General features: G+C 45.4%; 1 protein-coding gene across 2 annotated transcripts in view; it reads right to left on the bottom strand.

The window, feature by feature from the left end:
• Window positions 1-10,839: 10,839 nt before the first annotated feature.
• Window positions 10,840-20,709, bottom strand: part of LOC141074887 (uncharacterized) — a 305,789-nt gene continuing 295,919 nt past the window's right edge. For both annotated transcript variants that reach the window (XM_073562194.1, XM_073562195.1), the window contains exons 7-10: window positions 18,347-18,438; window positions 18,220-18,260; window positions 15,314-15,439; window positions 10,840-14,219 (exon numbers count right to left, since the gene is read on the bottom strand). In XM_073562194.1, the coding sequence (XP_073418295.1) occupies window positions 14,103-14,219; window positions 15,314-15,439; window positions 18,220-18,260; window positions 18,347-18,438 (376 nt within the window). In that variant the 3' untranslated portion in view covers window positions 10,840-14,102. The remainder of the gene's footprint in view (window positions 14,220-15,313; window positions 15,440-18,219; window positions 18,261-18,346; window positions 18,439-20,709) is intronic.

Here is a 20,709-nt window from a genome sequence, read left to right as displayed (position 1 = left end):
GTTTGGGACTAGCCCACAGTGGATGAGACTAAGCTGAAGGGGCAAGTGACAGTCTCCTGTGAAGACATCAGATAGGGTCCAGGGGGTATAGAGAAAGGACCTAAGGTGGTATCTCTAAAGTGAGAGGAGATCAAGAGGTCGGATAGCATGAGCCAATGGAGTAAGAGGAAAAGTGAGTGAGACCTAGAGTGCTTCTCCAAAGACAGGTCCTGGGAGAGGACAACTAGCAGTAAGGACCAAAGTTTATAACTCTCGAAGTTAACAGCCTAGACAGGACTGAGTATGGGAGGCAGGTAAAGTGTCCCTGGCAGAACTAGAGAAAATAAGTAGTGACCGTACTGGCACCACAGCTCCCAGAAGGGGAAAGACGTCGCGGGTTGATGAGAGGACTCTTGCTAATCTGACCTGCAGTGTTGAGGTGGGTTGTGGTAAAGTAGTGAGGAACTGTGGATACAGAGGACAAGGAAGTAAAGAGGAAGGGATTGAAACTGGGTGAAAAGTTATGAAGGAAATGTTTATCAAGGTGTGTACCCGCTATCCCTCGTAGGTAACCCTTGCCAAATTAAAACTGTAAAACATCGGGTCCTGGTAAACCAGTGTCATCGGGCGCATGGGCACAGCACAAGTCCTCACGCCCAGCCAGGACCCCATCAGGTGTGTAAGAGACGAGGACCTCACACTCGGTTACCGGCCCGCGCCACGTTACATTTCTATTAGACTTTTCCTCTGATTGTTCCTCTCCTGGTTTTGGCTACAAATACTGATGTGAGATACTGACCAAATGTAAGGAGGTCAGGGCATAGCCCCATAGTAGTGTATATTTGTTGTATTCCTTACATATCTATTTGCAGTATGTATGTCATGTGTATGTGTGTGTTTGTGGCGACATGACATTAGTTAGATAGATATTTAGTGCTAAGTGTAGTATTAGAAAAGGGACACTAGATGGGGGCACTGAGCTCAACTATATGAGAGCCATTAGAAGGGTTAATGAGAGGAGTGGCTATCCGAGATTGATTTCCTGCTTGGGTCAGTTAAGGCCTGTTTCACGCATCAGCTTTTTCTGTCAGTTGTAATCCGCCAAAATGGCAGAAAACGGATCCGCCTACGTACAGAGATCAACGCGTGCCACCGGACGGTTTTTTTTTAACGGATCTGGCGAAGGAAGAAATTTAAAGGAACCGCTGTCAGGGGGGAGAGAGAGAGAGAATTTTCCTCAGCCACCAGATCGGGATTTAGGGTTAAATTTACTGCAAAGGCAATTCTGCTCGGCATGCGCAGTCTAAAGTGCGGATCCGGCCAGCCAGAAAAACGTTGCATTGTCCGTCCAGTCTTGTCATCGGACGCCAAAATCTTGGTGGATCCGCAAAAAAATGGATCCAACGGATGGCCATCCGTCAAGATCGGCCGGTAAAGCAAGTCTATGGGGAAAAAAACGGATCCGCCAAGAAAAATGGCAGATCTGTTTTTTTTGCAAAGCGGCGGATCTTGACTGATGGAGACAAACGGAAGTGTGAAACAGGCCTAAGCAGCCATTCTGAGCAGAAGAGTGAAGATAAGACCTACAGCAGCAGCCAGTGAGCAGGGTCACTGGAGGTCCTTTAGCTAGAGACCGGTAGCTGAAGGACTAGGGAGACTAACAGGAGAGCCTCTGGAGTCAAGTCAGCCTGAGCCGAGGAGCTGAAGTGACAGTGAAGCCAGTCTGTGGAAACCAGCCCGTGTCTGGAATTGGTCAAGCCAGAGAAGTCAGTGAGTGAGCCCCCTGTGGACGTGGCAGCTGGAGTACAGGAGCTGTGTGAAGAGTCTAGTGAGCTGCAAGCCTAGTACAGGAGCAACAGTGCCGTAAAGGGGTGAGCTGTAATGGAGTAGACAGGAACCTTCGTGGGCTGAAGTGTCGAGTTCACCGTGTTCCGTGTGTTGTGCTCACTTGTTTGTGTGGTCCACCTGTGTGTAACAGAAGAAGAAGTGACGTGCTGCTGTAGATGAAGATGTACTGCTGGTACCAAGTAGAGAGTCCTGTAGCCGTTGTGGACGTGCTGTGCTCTGAAGAGAATAAAGTTGAGCTGTTTAAGATGGTTCCAGCCTCCGTCTGCAGTCATTTGAGTCTCAAAAGTGAACAGCATTCCGGAGAAGGAACAGCCTCCAGCACAGTGAGTACTGGAGCGTCCGAGGAGGCTACGCCCCAGTGGCCATGGTGTTACACAAATACTGAAAGTGTGAATGTGGCCTAACAATCCTCTCTGATAGTTGTGGTGTTCGTTTTACAATTGTGCACTCTCTTCACTAATTTTGGGCTTGACGATATGTTTGTATTTTTTGTCTTTAACTTTTTTTTTGTGACATTTTAGCACAAAAAAGTTTCACATTTTGCAAAATGTTGTAAAAATTGCACAACTAAAATTTCTCTACATAATATCTCTCCAGTGGGGGGAGTGGGAGATGGAGCTGGAGTAAATTTGTACCGAAACTATGTGACTTTTTGAAAAGTCACAAATCCAAATTCAGGCAAACATATTTGGAAACCTTGCCTACAATGGCAAACTGAAAAAAAGAGGCCAACGCATTAAAAAGTGACTTAAAAAAATGCAAATGAAAAAATAAATATGGTTCAAACAAAAAATGTCTGAAAGCATTGATGGATCAGCCTTAGGCCGGGATCACACACAGCGAGATACGGCCGAGTCTCGCAGGTTAAAACCAAGCTCTGGCGCCGGCACTCCGGAGCGGAGCGTGCAGCCGCACAGCAATACAGGGAGCTGCACGCGCCACTCCAGAGTGCCGGTGAGACTGCTAAAAAGAGACATAGAGACAACCAGGGCTGAGCCGTGAGAAGAAAAGCGCGGTCAATACACAGGGAAAAGTGAGACATGCAATTGGATAGATTTGTACTGTAAATAGAAAAAACTTTTTTGCACATTTACCAACTATTTGCCACCAGGTAGGAATTGATATAATATCCTTCAGGGAATGTTGGGAAAAAAAAGCAAATCAGGTTCTTATAGTATTGGAATTGCTCAGCCTCCATTCCTCTCCACGCAGGCAGACTGCCCACTGTGTGACATACCGACACTGTCACATGCCAGCTTGATCAGCTTCGTCTTGGCTTAGAATTTACTCTCTAGATGGTTGTATTTAAAGATACAGACATAAGTATTATAATCAAAAAAAGATCCACACACAATATTATTAAACCCCTCTGTTCTTCCATAGATAGGAAACAGTGAACAGAAAAGAGCACAAATAGTTTTATTGCTCCACATTGAAAGATTATAAAACAAAAAATAACAAAAATAATAACAAGCAAAGGAACAAGCAAAGGTAACCTCTGTAGTGGGGCTCAAAAAGGCTATAGGCTCCTTTAAACACACCAATATCAGAAGTCACAAAGCACTGGGTACTTGCCCTTTAAATCCTAATAACTAAGGGTTAATTATACATCAACCTCCATTATATTGCACAAAGCCCGACCAATGCCATAGGTCATATATAGCAAAATGAAATGGAGCGGAGAGAATATCATCCCCAAAGATAGGAGCAAGTAACCATGATGAACAATTCAATAAAAAGGACTTTTCTCTGCTGCTGGTCTCAATGGCGTGCCGGTGTGTAGCCAACCGCGGTACGTTGCAGTGCTGCTGCACACTAAACGGAGCACGCTGCACACACACCTGCTCTGTCAGTGCCCGCAGGGAACTGGCCGTCGCTGCATGCACTTTTCTATTTGCTGCGCCCCCTGCTTCTGGGTGATGAGGTCTGTCCGGTTCCCTATTCTTTCCTCCGGACAACATGGGACGCAGCCTCGACAGTTCCAGTCCCGGAGCAGTACAGGTTGGGTTGAACGTGATCTTTTTTTCTCACCGCTCAGCCCTGATTGTCTCTATGCAGTGGGAAAATAAGTATTTAGTCAGCCATCAATTATGCAATTTCTCCCACTTAAAAAGATAAGAGAGGCCTGTAATTGACATCATAGGTAGACCACAACTATGAGAGTCAAAATGAGAAAACATATCCAGAAAATCACCTTTCATCTTCAATGCCCTTGCTTATGGAAGAAGGTTTGCACTCAAAATCTCCTGTTACATTGCCACTTTCATTCTTTCATGTCGTCCTGGTCCCTTTGCAGAGAAACAGCCCCAAAGCATGATGTTGGCACCCCCATGCTTCACAGTAGGTATGGTGTTCTTTGGATGCAACTCAACATTCAGTCTCCTCCAAGTACCATGAGTTTGGTTTCTACCAAACAGTTCTACTTTGGTTTCATCAGACCATATGACATTCTCCCAATACTCTTCTGGATAATCCAGATGCTCTCTAGCAAACTTCAGATGGGCACGGACATGTACTGGCTCAAGCAGGGGTACATGTCTGGCACAGCAGGATCTAAGTCCCTGGTGGCATACCATGTTACTGATGGTAGACTTTGTTACGGTGGTCCCAGCCCTATGCAGGTCAGTCACTAGGTCCCTCCGTGTGGTTCTGGGATTTTTGCTCACCGTTCCTGTGATCATTTTGACCCCACGGGGTGAGATCTTGTGTGGAGCCCCAGATTGAGGGAGATTATCAGTGGTCTTGTAAGTCGTCCATTTTCTTATTATTGCTCCCACAGATGATTTCACCACACCAAGCTGCTTGCCTATTGCAGATTCAGTCTTCCCAGCCTGGTGCAGGGATACAATTTTGTTTCTGGTGTCCTTCCACAGCTCTTTGGTCTTCACCATAGTGGAGTTTGGAGTGTGACTGTTTGAGGTTGTGGACAGGTGTCTTTTATACTGATAACAAGGTCAAACAGGTGCCATTACTACAGGTAATGAGTGGAGGACAGAGGAGCCTCTTACAGAAGAAGTTACAGGTCTGTGAGAGCCAGAAATCTTGCATGTTTTTAGCTGCCCAAATACTTATTTTCCACCATAATTTGCAAAATAAATCTTCCCAAATCAGACAAGGTGATTTTCTGGATTTGTTTTCTCATTTTGTCTCTCATAGCTGTGGTCTACCTATGATGTCAATTACAGGCCTCTCTCATCTTTTTAAGTGCGAGAACTTGCACAATTGGTGGCTGACTAAATACTTTTTTCCCCACTCTATGTCTCTTTTTACCAGTCTCACACATTTTTGTCACTTTTTCTATATATTTTTGTATGATTATTGCTTATTAATACAGTATACTATTAATGACTACCCATTTGTTTCTATCTTTCAATAGCCTCCATGCTCTGTATTATAGGGGAGCATATATACACTCTTTAGTTGAACATTTAAGGAGATTAGTCCTATGGGTTTTTAATGCTGATAAGAAGTTTCCCTCTTGAGAAAGCCTAATAAGGCGAAACCTGTCAGGCGCTACTTATAAAATTACCAAGAGGAGTGAGGGTCCTGCTCACAAGCTACAATCTATAAGGAGTAAGGGGGACTAAAAGAAGTAAAAGGTACTTGTCGTTTATGGTTCCCCCATCAATAGAATGCTCACATCACATTTTTGCCATATGTCAGTGCCTCTGACACGGCTTCTATTTGAAGCCCAGAAAAATAAAAATCAGGTATATCCGCTGATGGGGCCTCTGACTGTAATAAAGCAGACTGAGTTAGTTTCTGCTGTGTCCGACCTCCTTTTTGGCAGGATCTGCCTTTTTTCAAGCAGGCGAAAAACACTTGTTTTTTTGCTTTTGGCCCTGTTGGCAGATGTGCCACTGATGTGTGGCAAAAACATGATGTAAACCCGACCTAATTAATATAGATGAGCGAACCTTCCAACGTTGTGTTCAGTTCACCAAACATCCCGATGTTTGTCGAAAACATCAAATTACAGCTTGGAATTGAAGTTTCAATGAATACCTGATGGTTAAGGGAGTGGTGTAAGCCTTCTTAGTTGGGAGACCCGATACCTCATGCAACACGTCCAATTTTTTATTTTTGTTCCAGCCACACTCAGATGGCTTAAATATTAGTTTTATACAGTATTATTAGTAGAAAATGTAAGGAAAGTAACACAGGTAGTTGACTAAAAGTAAGTGCAGGTCTGCATGTCTGGGAAACCTACTTACACAGACAACACACCAGATGGTGACCCAACTGGGAGTCTCCACATTTCAAAAAATTATTGTCACAGACCACTAAAGTGACATCAGCTTCCACAGAGTAGAAACAGTATAATAGGCCTCTGACATACCTTCTACTACAGACAACTCACTCGATGGAGACACCACCTGGAGTCTCCACATTTCAAAAAATTGTTTGTAACAGCAGCAGTAGCAACAGCAGTCACAGAAGACACCACAACGATGTCACAGACGGCAATAACACAAGATCATTACATGACATTAAAAACGACATCATCACCCAGTACTGGGGTGCAAAAGTCACTGGAGAGCCATGACTTGTTCATTGTGATGAAAGTTAGGCGGTCTACACTTTTAGAGGGACAGACAGTTGTGCTTATCCGTCAGGACACCTCCAGCAATGTTGAAGACATGGTCGGAGAGAACTCTGGCTGCTGGGCATAATAAACCCTCCAAGGTGTGACAGGCGGGCTCAGACCACTCTTCCATTTTTAAAGACCAAAATGCAAAAGGGTCCAAATTCCCCCTGATGGCATTGATATTGAGCTCCAGAAACTCCTGCACCATCCTCTCAAGTCATTCACAACATGTCATATAGTCTATATCATAGCACAACCGTGTAGTGGTGCACAAGTAGGTTCCCAGGCCAGTATATAAAGAAATAAAGCTTGCCACTCAACTTGCCACTCAACTTACTATGAAAACAAGCGGTGGACGCCGCGTTGGTGCAGGCAGGGCTCTCCCTACTTCACATATCCATTGTCACTCTGTAGGGCTCCTCTGACCCACACCTACCTGTCAATGCTACAGGCATGCTGTAACGAGATAATGTATACTCACCTCCGATATCTTCTCCTTTAAGCAGTCGGACTGACGAAGGCCACGTGAGACCGGAACGTTTCTGTCTTATTGAATGGACTGCATTAAAAATACTTCTTGATTTTCATATTAAGTGCCAAGTTTTATTTCTTTTTATTCACAATATGTCAGACTTGTACTCTGTTCTGCTGGTGCATGGGTTGGTCTAAAAGAGGGGGAAATTTCTCAGAAATTGCTTATGCCACTTACACTGCAGCTGCTGCTAATGTTTTTTGCAGTGATGCCTTGACGTTACGGGGTTGGACGTCTAGAACTGCACTGCACACTGTGTGCCTCACTGGTGTCCCAGGGAAAACCACTCCGAAGATTGTCTACAAGTGTGTTTTGTTACTCCAGGGGGGGGAAGCATCTGGTAAATTTTGTACCGTGAATCTAACAGAGTGGCAACCTAGTTGTCAGAACTATTTCTAACTCAAATATGGGCATCATGTTGAAGATAACGCAGCAAAAAGGCTCTCATGTGTCGGGCGTTTCCATGAGGTCCAAGTCCATGGTGTGTTGGTGGTGGGGTAACACTGAGGCTGTGTGCCCACGTAAGCGTTTTTCTGCATTTTTTAAGTCTTTCTTCCCTGCAAAACTGCTTAAAAAACGCATACATTAAGGATCCCATTCTTCTAATGCATTCTGCAATTTTTGCGCACATGATGCGTTTTTTTCCGTAAAAAAATGCAGCATGTTCATTAATTTTGCGGAAAAAAATGCATTTCCAACTATATTCAATGAGAATGTGGATGCTCCGGAAAAAAGCGTGTAAAAACGCGATAAAAAATGCGTTTTTCCTGGGAAGGAGTCCGGTTTTTACTCAGGAAAATTCTGCATACGTGGACACATAGCCTCAAGGTTGCTTCCTCCGTCCCCTCCTGACAGCCACGGATAACAGGGAGGGGATCATTATCCTCCTCATCTCTTCACTGTTGTGCATCCATCACCTTCTCCTACTCTTCCTCTTGAATTTGTTTCTCAGCTCCTGCACCTTCACTAACCGTTTGTCCGGTACCATAAGCCCCCCAGTTATGGCATGGAACTTAGAAATATTATCACTTCGACATCCTCCTCTTCCTCTGGGACCACCACCTCCTCCAGCAGACTATTCAATGTGTGCTCCAGCATGTAGGTGACCGGAATAGTGATGCTGATGATGGCTTCATCAGCACTAACCATCTTAGTAGCCATTTCAAAACTGTGTAGAGGGTTGCAGAGGTCCTTCATCTGTGGCCACTCAGCAAGTGTGATATGTTACACGTCCGTACTGCGTTGGCCCAGGCTATGCAAAAGGACATACTGCACCTGGGCTTAAAGGGAACCTGTCACCCCCCCAGGGCGTTTTTCAGTTAAAGAGCCACCTTCAGCAGCACTAAGGCTGCATTCTGTCAAGGTGGCTCTTCTTTTTCTGACCCCTAGTAACGCTGAAATATCGACTTTTATAACTAGCTCCTCATACCTGTAATGTGTCCCATGGGTATGGTGTGTCCCCCTGTATCAGCCGCCTACCATCCGTCCATCATGCCTGTCATGTGGTCTCGGCGCCGCCCACCATCCGTCCATCATGATGCCCTTGTGCATCACGGCCTCCTCCTGATTTGAATGCCGGCGCCTGCGCTGTGACAAGAGTTCTCGGGCATGCGCAGTGCGCCCTGCCCGAGAACTGACATCAGGCTATTGCGCCTGTGTGTTGCAACATATGCAGAATGGAATTCCACTGTGTCAGAACATCGCAAATCAAATGGTTAAGATTCCAATCTGCTGATGGATTTACTATATTAACGAGTTTGTGGTGAATCTGTCACTAGAATTCACAATAAAAGCTGCTTACATACATAGATTTTAGACCTGGTAAGACTGCTGTACTTACTTTGAGTTTACATGTCACAATGGCTGAACAGTCCTGATATTAAGATGATAATTTTAAGAGAACTTATGATTCTGAGCATATTGCGTCTCCACTCATTCAGCTTTACAGACAGATATTAAATCTTTGCCCACCCAATCTGACTGACAGCACTTTAGTCTCCGCCCACCTAATCTGACTGACAGCACTTCAGTCTCCGCCCACCTAATCTGACTGACAGCACTTCAGTCTCCGCTCACAAAATCTGACTGACAGCACTTCAGTCTCTCCACCCACCCAATCTGACTGACAGCACTTTAGTCTCCGCCCACCTAATCTGACTGACAGCACTTCAGTCTCCGCTCACAAAATCTGACTGACAGCACTTCAGTCTCTCCACCCACCCAATCTGACTGACAGCACTTTAGTCTCCGCCCACCTAATCTGACTGACAGCACTTCAGTCTCCACCCACCCAATCTGACTGACAGCACTTCAGTCTCCGCCCACCTAATCTGACTGACAGCACTTCAGTCTCCGCCCACCTAATCTGACTGACAGCACTTCAGTCTCCACCCACCCAATCTGACTGACAGCACTTCAGTCTCCGCCCACCTAATCTGACTGGCAGCACTTCAGTCTCCACCCACCTAATCTGACTGACAGCACTTCAGTCTCTACCCATCTAATCTGACTGACAGCACTTCAGTCTCCACCCACCAAGCGTAATTCACAGCTAATTATTCTCCTCACACTTAGTATTACATTTACTCAGTTTCTGCCCAACATGTCTGACTGACAACTTATTTTGAGCAGTATGAGATCACAGGAGCAGCATGGAAGAGAGACACTAAGGAGCTTTCGATCAGTAGATGGGGTAGAAAATGACTAAAACTATCAAATGATTACACATCATTCTGATGTTGATTTAGAGATCTGTGTAATGAATGAATCCGGCAACAGCTGTATAATTTCCTGCTCAGAGAGCTCTCGTTCTGGCAGCAGCAGGAAAGCAGAATTGTATTATGTCAAACTGTAGATGTGTGAAGATATGGGCATTTGGGGCTGTTCATCTACTTGTGTCTGAAGTGCACACATTATGTTTAGGCACAAAGCGCTCAATGGCCATTCAGGCCCTCTGGCCTTATGATCTTGGGATCTGAGAGCGGAGGAGAGATAATGAAAAAGGAACAAAGAAAACAAGAAAGAGGCAATGAGATACGGAGAAAAGAAAAGACAAGAGGAGACAAGGAGGAGATGAGTGGCAATAAGGAAAAGATGAGGAGATGAAGATGAAAAGAACAGAGACACAGAGTAAAAGTGGAGGCTGAGGAGACAAAAGGAGAAAAGGTAAGCTGAGAGGAGGCAAGGGGAAGACGTGATGAGGAGGAAGGTGAAGACGAGTAGAGACATGGGGAAGACAAGTAGAGACAAGGGGAAGACGAGTAGAGACAAGGGGAAGACGAGTAGAGACAAGGGGAAGACGAGAGGAGACAAGGGGAAGACGAGAGGAGACAAGGGAAAGACGAGAGGAGACAAGGGAAAGACGAGAGGAGACAAGGGAAAGACGAGAGGAGACAAGGGGAAGACGAGAGGAGAAAATGGGAAAACAAGACAAGGAGAAGATGAGAGGAGACAAGGAGAAGACGAGTAGAGACAAGGGGAAGACGAGTAGAGACAAGGGGAAGATGAGTAGAGACAAGGGGAAGATGAGTAGAGACAAGGGGAAGATGAGAGGAGACAAGGGGAAGATGAGAGAAGACAATGGGAAGAAGAGAGGAGACAAGGGGAAGACGATTGGAGACAAGGGGAAGATGAGTGGAGACAAGGGGAAGATGAGTGGAGACAAGGGGAAGACAAGTAGAGACAAGTGGAAGACAAATGGAGACAAGGAGAAGACTAAAAGGAAACAAGAGGAAGACAAGTGGAGACAAGGGTAATACTAGAGGAAACAAGGGAAAGATTAAAAAGGTCAAGGCGAAGATTAGAGGAGAGGAGATTAATTAATAGTAAGGAAGATGAAGAGCAAAGAAGAGGAGAAGAGAAAAATAAATTTTTAGAATAATGAGCACAGCTCTGGAGTATAATACAGTCTATAATTTCCCAATACCATTCTTAGTCCTTTCTCTTACAGCATAATAAGCACTACAGCATATGATATCAAGCATTTGATAATGTAACCCCCTGGTCAGACTATCACCCTGAATAATATGCAGACCGTCTCATTATTCACTGGGTCTTTACGTATCAATGACTGGTTAATCCTAGTAGACTATATTGTCCCTCTGTTGGTTGCTTGCCTGAAAGGAGACAAGGGGAAGACGAGATGAGACAAGGTGAAGACGAGTAGAGACAAGGGGAAGACTAGAGGAGACAAGGGGAAGACTAGAGGAGACAAGGGAAAGACGAGAGGAGACAAGGGAAAGACGAGAGGAGACAAGGGAAAGACGAGAGGAGACAAGGGAAAGACGAGAGGAGACAAGGGGAAGATGAGAGGAAACAAGGGGAAGAAGAGAGGAGACAAGGGGAAGAAGAGAGGAGACAAGCGGAAGATGAGTAGAGACAAGGGGAAGACGAGAGGAGACAAGGGAATGATGAGAGGAGACAAGGGGAAGACGAGTAGAGACAAGGGGAAGATGAGTAGAAACAAGGGAAAGACAAGAGGAGACAATGGGAAGACGAGAGGAGACAAGGGGAAGACGAGAGGAGACAAGGGGAAGATGAGTAGAGACGAGGGGAAGACGAGTGGAGACGAGGGGAAGACGAGTGGAGACGAGTGGAGACGAGGGGAAGACGAGTGGAGACGAGGGGAAGACGAGAGGAGACAAGCGGAAGACGAGAGGAGACTAGGGAAGATGAGTGGAGACAAGGGGAAGACGAGTGGAGACAAGGGGAAGACGAGTGGAGACAAGGGGAAAATGAATGGAGACAAGGGGAAGACGAGAGGAGATAAAAAAAGACAAGAAAAGATATGGAAAAGACAAGAATAGTAAGGAAGATGAAGAGTAAAGGAGAAGAGAAGAGAAAAATAATTTTTTAGAATAATGAGCACAGCTCTGAAGTATAGTATTATTATTATCTATTTATAAAGCACCATTGATTCCATGGTGCTGTACATGAGAAGGGGTTACATACAAATTACAGATATCACTTACAGTAAACAAACTAACAATCACAGACTGATATAGAGGGGAGAGAGGACCCTGCCCTTTCAGGATTACATTCTACAGGATGGTGGGGAAGGAGACAGTAGGTTGGGGGGTTGCAGCAGCTCAAGTGATGGTGAGGTGATATCACCGGTAGTGGTGAGGAGGCAGCGGGAATCATTGCAGGCTGTAGGCTTTCCTGAGGAGATGGGTTTTCAGGTTCCGTCTGAAGGATCCGAGTGTGGTTGATAGTCGGATGTGTTGGGGAAAAGAATTCCAGTGCATGTAGGATGTTCGGGAGAAGTCTTGGAGGAGGTTGGATGAGGAGCGAATAAGTTTGGAGGAGAGAAGGAGGTCTTGGGAAGACCGGAGATTACGTGAGGGAAGATTTTGGGAGATTAGTTCAGAGATATATGGAAGAAACAGGTTATAGATGGCCTTGTAGGTCAGTATTAGTAATTTGAATTGGATGCGCTGAGGGAATGGAAGCCAGTGAAGAGATTTGCAGAGGGGAGAAGCGGAGAAGTAGCGAGGAGAGAGATGAATTAGTCGGGCAGCAGAGTTAAGGATGGACTGGAAAGATGTGAGGGTGTTAACAGGGAGGCCACAGAAAAGAATGTTGCAATAGTCGAGGTGGGAGATGATGAGGGCATGGACAAGCATTTTATAGTAGATTGAGGGTGGAGGAAGGGACGGATTCTGGAAATATTTTTGAGCTGGAGGTGACAGGAGGCGGAGAGAGCTTGGATGTGCAGTATGAAGGACAGGGCAGAGTCAAGGGTTACTCCGAGGCAGCGGACCTCTGGTACGGGGGAAAGTGTGGTATCGTTAATTGTTATAGGTAGGTCTGGTAAGGAAGATCTGTGAGATGGGGGAAAGATGATCAGTTCAGATTTGTCCACATTGAGTTTGAGGAAACTAGAGAAGAAAAAGGATATGGCTGATAGACACTCCGGGATTCTGGACAGCAGAGAGTTGACGTCTGGGCCAGAGACGTACATATGAGTGTCATCAGCTTAAAGGTGTTACTGGAATCCATGGGACTTTATGAGTTGCCCCAGGCCAAGTGTATAGATTGAGAAGAGTAGGGGTTCGAGAACAGAGCCTTGGGGGACTCCAACAGAGAGAGGGTGGGATGAGGAGGTAGTGTGGGAGTGGAAGACGCTGAATGTGTGGTTGGAAAGCTATGAGGAGATCCAGGACAGGGCGAGATCTTTGATGCCAAAGGAGGAGAGGATCTGTAGTAGGAGGCAGTGGTCAACTGTGTCGAAAGCAGAGGACAGGTCTAGAAGCAGGAGTATAGAGTATTGTCCGTTAGCTTTGGCTGTGAGTAGGTTGAAGTAATTTTGGTCAGGGCTGTCTCAGTGGAGTGATGGGGATGGGAACCAGATTGTAGATTGTCAAAGAGCAAGTTAGATGAGAGGTGGGAGGAAAGTTCAGTGTGGACATGCTGCTCCAGGAGTTTGGAAGCGAATGGGAGCAGCGATATTGGGCGATAGCTGGACATGGCTGTTGGGTCAAGGCTTGGCTTTTTAAGGATAGGCATGATTGTTGCATGTTTGAAAGCAGAAGGGAAGGTACCAGAAGTTAGTGATAGGTTGAAGAGGTGGGTTAGAGATGGGATAAGAGTGGGGGTGATGTTGGGGAGAAGGTGGGATGGGATGGGGTCGAGTGCAAAAGTGGTGGTGAGGTGTGATTTGGAGAGAAGATGAGCAAGCTCTCCTTCAGTGATGTTAGATAGGGAGGTTATGGGATTTGTGCATTGGTCTGGTGTGCAAAGGGGTTGTGGTGGTTGAGCAATAAAGACTTGCCATATCTTGTTTTTGAAGTGTGTGGCAAAGTCCTCGGCAGAGATTAGGGAAGACAGGGGGGGCAGTGGTGGGCGGAGGTGAGATAAGGAAGATACAAGGCATGTAGAGTAGGCCTGTTTAGCAGATGTGAGGGCAGATTTGAATGCGAGTGTTGCTTGCTTGAGTGCAGTGAAGTTGTTTTTGGAATGCATTTTCTTCCAGCGCTGTGCTATAGACTATAGTACAGTCTATAACTTCCCAATACCATTCATAGTCCTTTCTCTTACAGCTTGATATGCATTACAGCATATGATGTCAAGCATTTGATAATGTAACCCCTTGGTCAGACTATCACCCTGGATAATATGCAGACCGTCTCATTATTCACTGTGATTCTTTACATATCACTGGCTGGATAATCCTAGTAGACTATATTGTCCATCAGGTGGTTGCTTGTCTGCCGCCTTCTGATCATGATATGGAAACCCAACAGTAGAGTACGATGCATCTGGACCAGGCACCTGGAATCAAAAAAATCACCTATCATTCGTCTGCAGCAGGAGACTGAGTTTCACTCCTGAGTTTCTATCCATGTCAGGATGAGACACAACTCTCACAACCAGATGATTGATGATTCCAGCAGAGATCTGGAAAGCAACATTTCCTGACAATGGATCACTTGCTTGGGGCGCAGATTCACAATGCTTGGTACCATGTAGGAAAGGCAGGATGGGGGCAAGGAAGGCATCAAAAGCCAGAATCAAGGCCTAATTCATCATTTGCATTTTTTATTATTTTTCTACTTTTATGTTGTGGTATTTGTTGATGTTTTTTGTGCCAAATTCTTCAAAATGGCGCATGTGGTTCATAAATTTAGCAAAAAAAAATCTAAAAGTTCATATACTGCTAAAAAGTAACAAAACTTGAGCAAAAATTCCAGATGTACATAAAATCACATCCTGGAAATGGAATTCATTGAAGCAAAAATCTTGCAACTTTTTAAATCATAAATCAGCTGAAAGTTTCTGGAAACCCCTAAACTGCATCCCGGATGGCAATAAAAAAAAGACAAAAAAACAACAGGAAGACACATAAAATAGACTCAGATTAAATTCAGACACCCAACTACAGGTTAAAATTGATCCAGACCCTTGAAATAATTCTGGAGACCAGATACCAGAACCCACCCCGGTCACTGCTCCTGCTCTCAGATTCCCTTCACTTACCGCTTGTGCGCTGGGCATTAGAGGGTGAGACGTGACATAGGGGTGTGCCGACACACTAGTTTCTCACACTTGGCCATAATGATGACCAAGATAACCCAGTAGCTAGTTTATGACTGCAGGTCTGACTACTTACTGGATTCCTATTAAGCACAAGATGCCCATTTTTATTAACTGCTCTGCAGAAAAAGACGTCCGCTCCTTGAGGTCCGGACCGGTTTATTTTTGAGGATAACCAAACAGAATTCTGGTAACTATGGGCCCTCAATTGGTTAATTTGCCTCCATCCTGCACACATCATTTTCCGCCTCCTCTTGATCAGTGTGGCTGAGATTTGGGGATTGTGCCCCCTGTAACCATCTGAAGATGATGCAACCATGTTGAGATCTTACCCCCACGCGGACATCAGAGATTTCCTGGTAGAAGTGTCCAGATGGTGGGAGCTGTGCTTGGTCTTCACTGGCCGGTAGATGACTGACCGGAGGGAGGATGGTGACTTCATTATTCTCAGGCTTCATCTTTCAAGAGCAACAGAAAAATAGCAATGAGAATCCATAGAATTAAGTGACACAGAGCAAGACTAAAGGACTCGAACTCCTTCCGGGCATTTTATTTTCACTTAAATGCAGGTAATTTTGTATAAAAATGTAATTTCGCAATTGAGTTTCATGAAAATATTTTTCACTTTTTGCCTTATATAATGCCTATTAATGGTTGAAGAATGATTATATCAAGCCTCTGTCAGTGGTCTTGTTCTGACGAGAGAGTTTATAACTTTGAGCTTCTTATGACCACAAAGTACAGCTCCTCTTTCATGTAGTCATTAACTAGCTGATAGGCGTTAAGAAGAAGGATGATAATGGTTGTAACCCCTCCTGTCAGCAGAAGCTCACTGTTGGTGCTCGGCCGCCTGATTCTGGAGCCACCAGTACACAGCGCAACAGGAAAAAACTCAATTAGCAAAATGAGTTTTAGCCAAAACTACATGCGGTTAAATAAACAAAAATTGCCCTTCGTGTTGTCCACATCTTTTAGATACCATAGAAAGAAGTATGTGCGCATCCTGGGACTAGTCAAGAGTGGTGGAAGACAAGATGGTGGATAGCATTACGTGTGGACAGTTCCTCCTTCCCGCCATCACTTGCCCCTGGCCGCATGCAGTCAGAACAAAGGCTGCAATGATACGGCACCTGGTTCCTCCTCCTTCATTGGATTACAAGCATTTGCCAGCTCTGGCATAGTGACCACCTACAGTTTACGTGTCCTGGTAGAAGAGGTTGTGGTGTTCACTCCGGCTCCCCCGATATCCTCCCAATCACTTATATTCTACAAACAGACCAGAAGAGAGTGAATCGTCACTACTAAAGAAAGGGCCCCACTAGCTGTCAGCCGGAGCTGGTCTTATAGCTCTATCCATGCACCATTCCTTGATTGCCGGAAGCATCAGAGGAATCTACAAGAGTTCCCCCAAGGTCTCCTCAAATTTGACTCTTCAGGCTATGTGCTCTTGGATTTTGTTTTGTCCACAGAAGATGTTTCTTCTCTGAGTTTTTGTTTTCTGAAGTGATTTTCGTGGCATTTTTTGTGGAGCATTATTTGCAGCCTGTATATTGGATACTGCCAACTATGGAGCATATTCTGGTGTTAAAGGGAATCTGTCACCCCATTTTCGGCCTATAAGCTGCGGCCACCGCATTCTGTAATGCTATAGATAAGCCCCCGATGAAACCTGAAAGATAAGAAAAAAGAGTTGGATTATACTCATCCGGGCGTCCGGTCCGGTCCGATGGGTGTTGCAGTCCGGCGCCTCCTATCTTCATACGATGCTGTCCTCCTTCTTACTTCTCCCTCGGCTCCTGCGCAGGCGTACTTTATCAGCCCTATTGAGGGCAGAGTACTGCAGTGCGCAAGTGCTGGGAAAGGTCAGAGAGGTCCTGCGCCTGCGCACTGCAGTACTCTGCTCTGCCCTCAACAGGACAGATAAAGTACACCTGCGCAGGAGCCGAGGGAGAAGCAAGGAGGAGGACATCATCGTATGAAGATGGGAGGCTCCAGACCGGACCGTGACACCCAATGGGCCGGACCCGGACCTCCCCCGGGTGAGTATAATATAACTCGTTTTTCTTCTCTTTCAGGTTACATCGGGGGCTTATCTACAGCATGACAGAATGCATTACAGAATGCTGTAGAGAAGCCCCTGATGGTGGTGCCGGCAGCTGATAGGGCTGAAATGGGGCGACAGATTCCCTTTAAGGATATGTATTTGAAATTTCATTATGAAGATATACAATCATGGACGCTTGTATTCAAAATGGACGCTTTGCTGAATATGTATTAGATGATGTGCTTATGTTCATGCCTGTCAGCAGGTTACACAAACCTCAGGTGGACTCTGATATAATGGTGTCATCTACTGAGCTTATCGAGAACACTAAATATGGCTGTACCAGGGTGTACCAGGGACCCACGCCCCTCATGTTAATCAATTATCGACATGCCGTGTGCAAGCCAGATGTCAGACTGACCTAACTGATTAACCATTAGGGCAGGGTTCCCCAACTCGGGTCCTCAAGAGCCACCAACAGGTCATGTTTCCAGGATTTCCTCATTATTGCACAGGTGATGCAACGATTAGGTGGGCCATACTAAGGAAATCCTGAAAACATGACCTGTTGGTGGCTCTTGAGGACCGGAGTTGGGGACCCCTGCATTAGGGTAATATAGATGAGGTGGGCGACAGAAATCAGCAATGACTAGCAATAATGGTGAGATAAGGCAATGCGGTAATATGTGAGAATACCCCCGATTTCTCTCTATAAATACTGTACATTTCCACCAATAAACCAGAATACATCTGAGACACAACTCTGTCTTTGTCTTATGATTTCTCCGGCCGTAAACCTCCAAGATGCGATTTGGCGGCAGACAACTAAGACGAGAACACACGCCATTCGTGTGCCCTGGCGGGAGCCGGGTCACAAAGCGCCATGAACTTTCTTTTCTCCAAAAAGGCATTTTTCAAATCCTGAGTTGGAAAAATAAACACTCGGAATACTGAATGTACGACCAGCCAAATGGTTTTACAATGGAAATGAAATAGAAATTGTTGGAGCTTAGAAGGCAGGAGGCCATGGCTTTTCGGGGCGGATAGAGTCTGGCTCGTCTCTTCTCTCTACCCAGAAGATATTTAGAATTTTCTGGTTCTGCTCTGACAGGACATTGTGGTGACGTCCTGTTCACATGACCAACCCTAAGGACTAACATCAAGAAGGTATTGGATCTCTTGTAGGGAACTTACTTTTACTGTATCCTCATCTTTTCCTCCGAGTCTTCTACAACCTGGAATTATTTTGAAAATATTTGAATATCAGGCAAAAGAAAGTATCTGGTCACCGGTTACCTATATACACGGGCAAATGTCTTACATTGGAAGCAGTGAGAATATTTCCACAGGAGAAAAGCAGAGAGAAGAACCAGGAGGAACAAGAGGATGGCTACTGGAACAAAGATGGTGGCCCTGAGGGAGAAGAAGACACATGGTAAGAAATATACTGAAATACATGTAGACTACATGGCCAAAAGCGTGGAATGCCTATCACAAGGATATGAGCTTGTCGGACATCCCATTCCAGGATAATGAGGACATGTAGAGATTTGTATTCTTCCTCAACCAGTGACTGTGCTGTGCCATCAGAAGAAGACTGCGTCATCTTAGGCCACCAAGGATAGCCTGGCTTACAATGTCATCATCATCACAAACCTCCTGTTCATTCCAGAAGAAAGCATAGCAGGGAACCAATACCATGGGGGACTTCTGAACTTAAAGGGAATCTATCAGCAGGTTTTTATTATGTAATCTGAGAGGAGCGTAATATAGGGCAAGTGATGCTGATTCCAGGGATGGGTCACTTATTAGGATGTGTGCTGTTGTTTCAATGCAATCAGTCTTTTATCAGGAGAAGCTTATGATGGCAGGACTAGGTGTTTTGTGCCTGGCAGTCCAGCCCCATCCCCACCATTGATTGGCAGCTTGCTGACAATGTACATAGGAAGCTGCCAAACATGGATGTGGGAGGGGTTATACAGGGCTCAGCATTTGAGTACTGCTACATTTACATCAAGCAGCCCAGTAAGTGACACATTGTTGGAATCAGGGTCTCCAGGCCTACATCATGCTGCTCTCAGATTCTATAGCAAAGACCTGCTGATTGATTCCCTTTAACAAGAAGAGTGATGCTCCGGTAGCCACATTTTGAAAAGGACTATCACGTCATCTATAACACGAGTTAGCTGGATGTGATCTGCACCAAACTTGGGATGAGCTTATTTTCCTAACTATTATTTCTCTTCCACTCTGCCAAGTCCTGTTCCTATCCACTCTGTAGACGCTGTGCAGAAGGAAAGTCATAAACTTTCCATAGAACGTCACCATCCCTATATTGTGCAGATACTTGTCATTTCCTTTGGTGTTGTCCAGCAAAGCCGGGAAGTCCTGGCATTCAGGGAAAGTAGGAGAGCAGGTCATTCACCTCTCCATGCCCGATACCTTGAGTTTTCCTGAAGTCACCTTTTCTGCTGGATTCTGGGTCTGCAGAAAATGTTCTACACCAATTCTTGGACAACTGTTATTGGACTTCGATTAGGCGGCTGGAAACAAAGTCTCTTTATTGCCCTGATGATGGTGAAGTTCTTCTTAAAGTCATGTGCTTCATCACTGTACTTCGGCAATGTTTCTGCATGTAGGGTCACAACCAGCAGATGTTTTATGTCCTGCAAAGGTCCATGAGCCGCCATCTCTAAGGACAACTGTGGTTTCAGAGGCACAACAGTCAAAAACTGGATCTCCAGCAAGATTCCTAGTTGCAGAAAAAATACTCCTGTAGTCTGCCGGTCATCTGATCACTCTCACCCAAACCTAAGGAACAGTAAAAGTTATCAACCATCCAAAGGATCAATGGGGGCAAAGTCTGGGACCCCCACCAATCCTGAGAATAGTCTCTGAAATGCCCCATCAGAATGAAGTGCTGGCCATTGGCCAATCATGCATGACATCGCTCCATTCACTGTCTAGGGACTGTATTCACTTATCTCCAGCAGCCCCATAGAGAATGGATGTGCTGCATTTAAGAGCTTAGTCCTCTGGATTTGTACTGGTCCCAGTGATTGAACCTCATGGATCCTCAATGGCTTACAATGTAATCTGTATCTGTGAGAGTGAGGAATGGAAAACAGCCATAAAGACTTGTGATCAGCATGTCGAGCATCTTGTCCAGACCATCATGCTTTGACTCAGTGGTTTTTGTCTCACGTCTTCCCAATACTTGTCCATTGCAAAAGTGGTTGAGCCAAACTGCTCCTGGTGCCCATGACAATGCACCCTGACTCTGCCTACTGCTGTCTATGTAAAGAGCTGGATATTGACTTAAAGGGCCACTTAATATGGTGGTAATGGTGGTTTCCGAAAAGAACCACCCCTTGGCTGGGTCCTTCCCTGGAGGAAGATCTGGCTAGTCCCGTGTTTGAGACTCTTAAATGAGGCTCCACGGACTTTATTTGCATATTCGTATTTCCCAGGGAGCAATGCACCTAGGATTTCACTGTGATTGAGCGCCTTTGCCAGCTGCCGCAGTGTTTTCTTTGACTGGTCTCCCTGAGGTCAGTGATTGTTTCGTGATACTGCTGTCTATGGATATACCTGCTGTGACTTGTCCTCCACCCATATCTACTCCCGACTACTCCCAAGTATTCACAACTACTCCCGACTACACACAGGCCTACTCCCAACTAC

Source organism: Dendrobates tinctorius, unplaced genomic scaffold, assembly GCF_039654945.1.
Source record: "Dendrobates tinctorius isolate UK_male_01 unplaced genomic scaffold, ASM3965494v1 ptg000342l, whole genome shotgun sequence".
Lineage (NCBI taxonomy): Eukaryota > Metazoa > Chordata > Amphibia > Anura > Dendrobatidae > Dendrobates > Dendrobates tinctorius.
The sequence above is the reverse complement of the archived record's forward strand: the minus strand, read 5'-3'. Positions and strand labels throughout refer to the sequence as shown.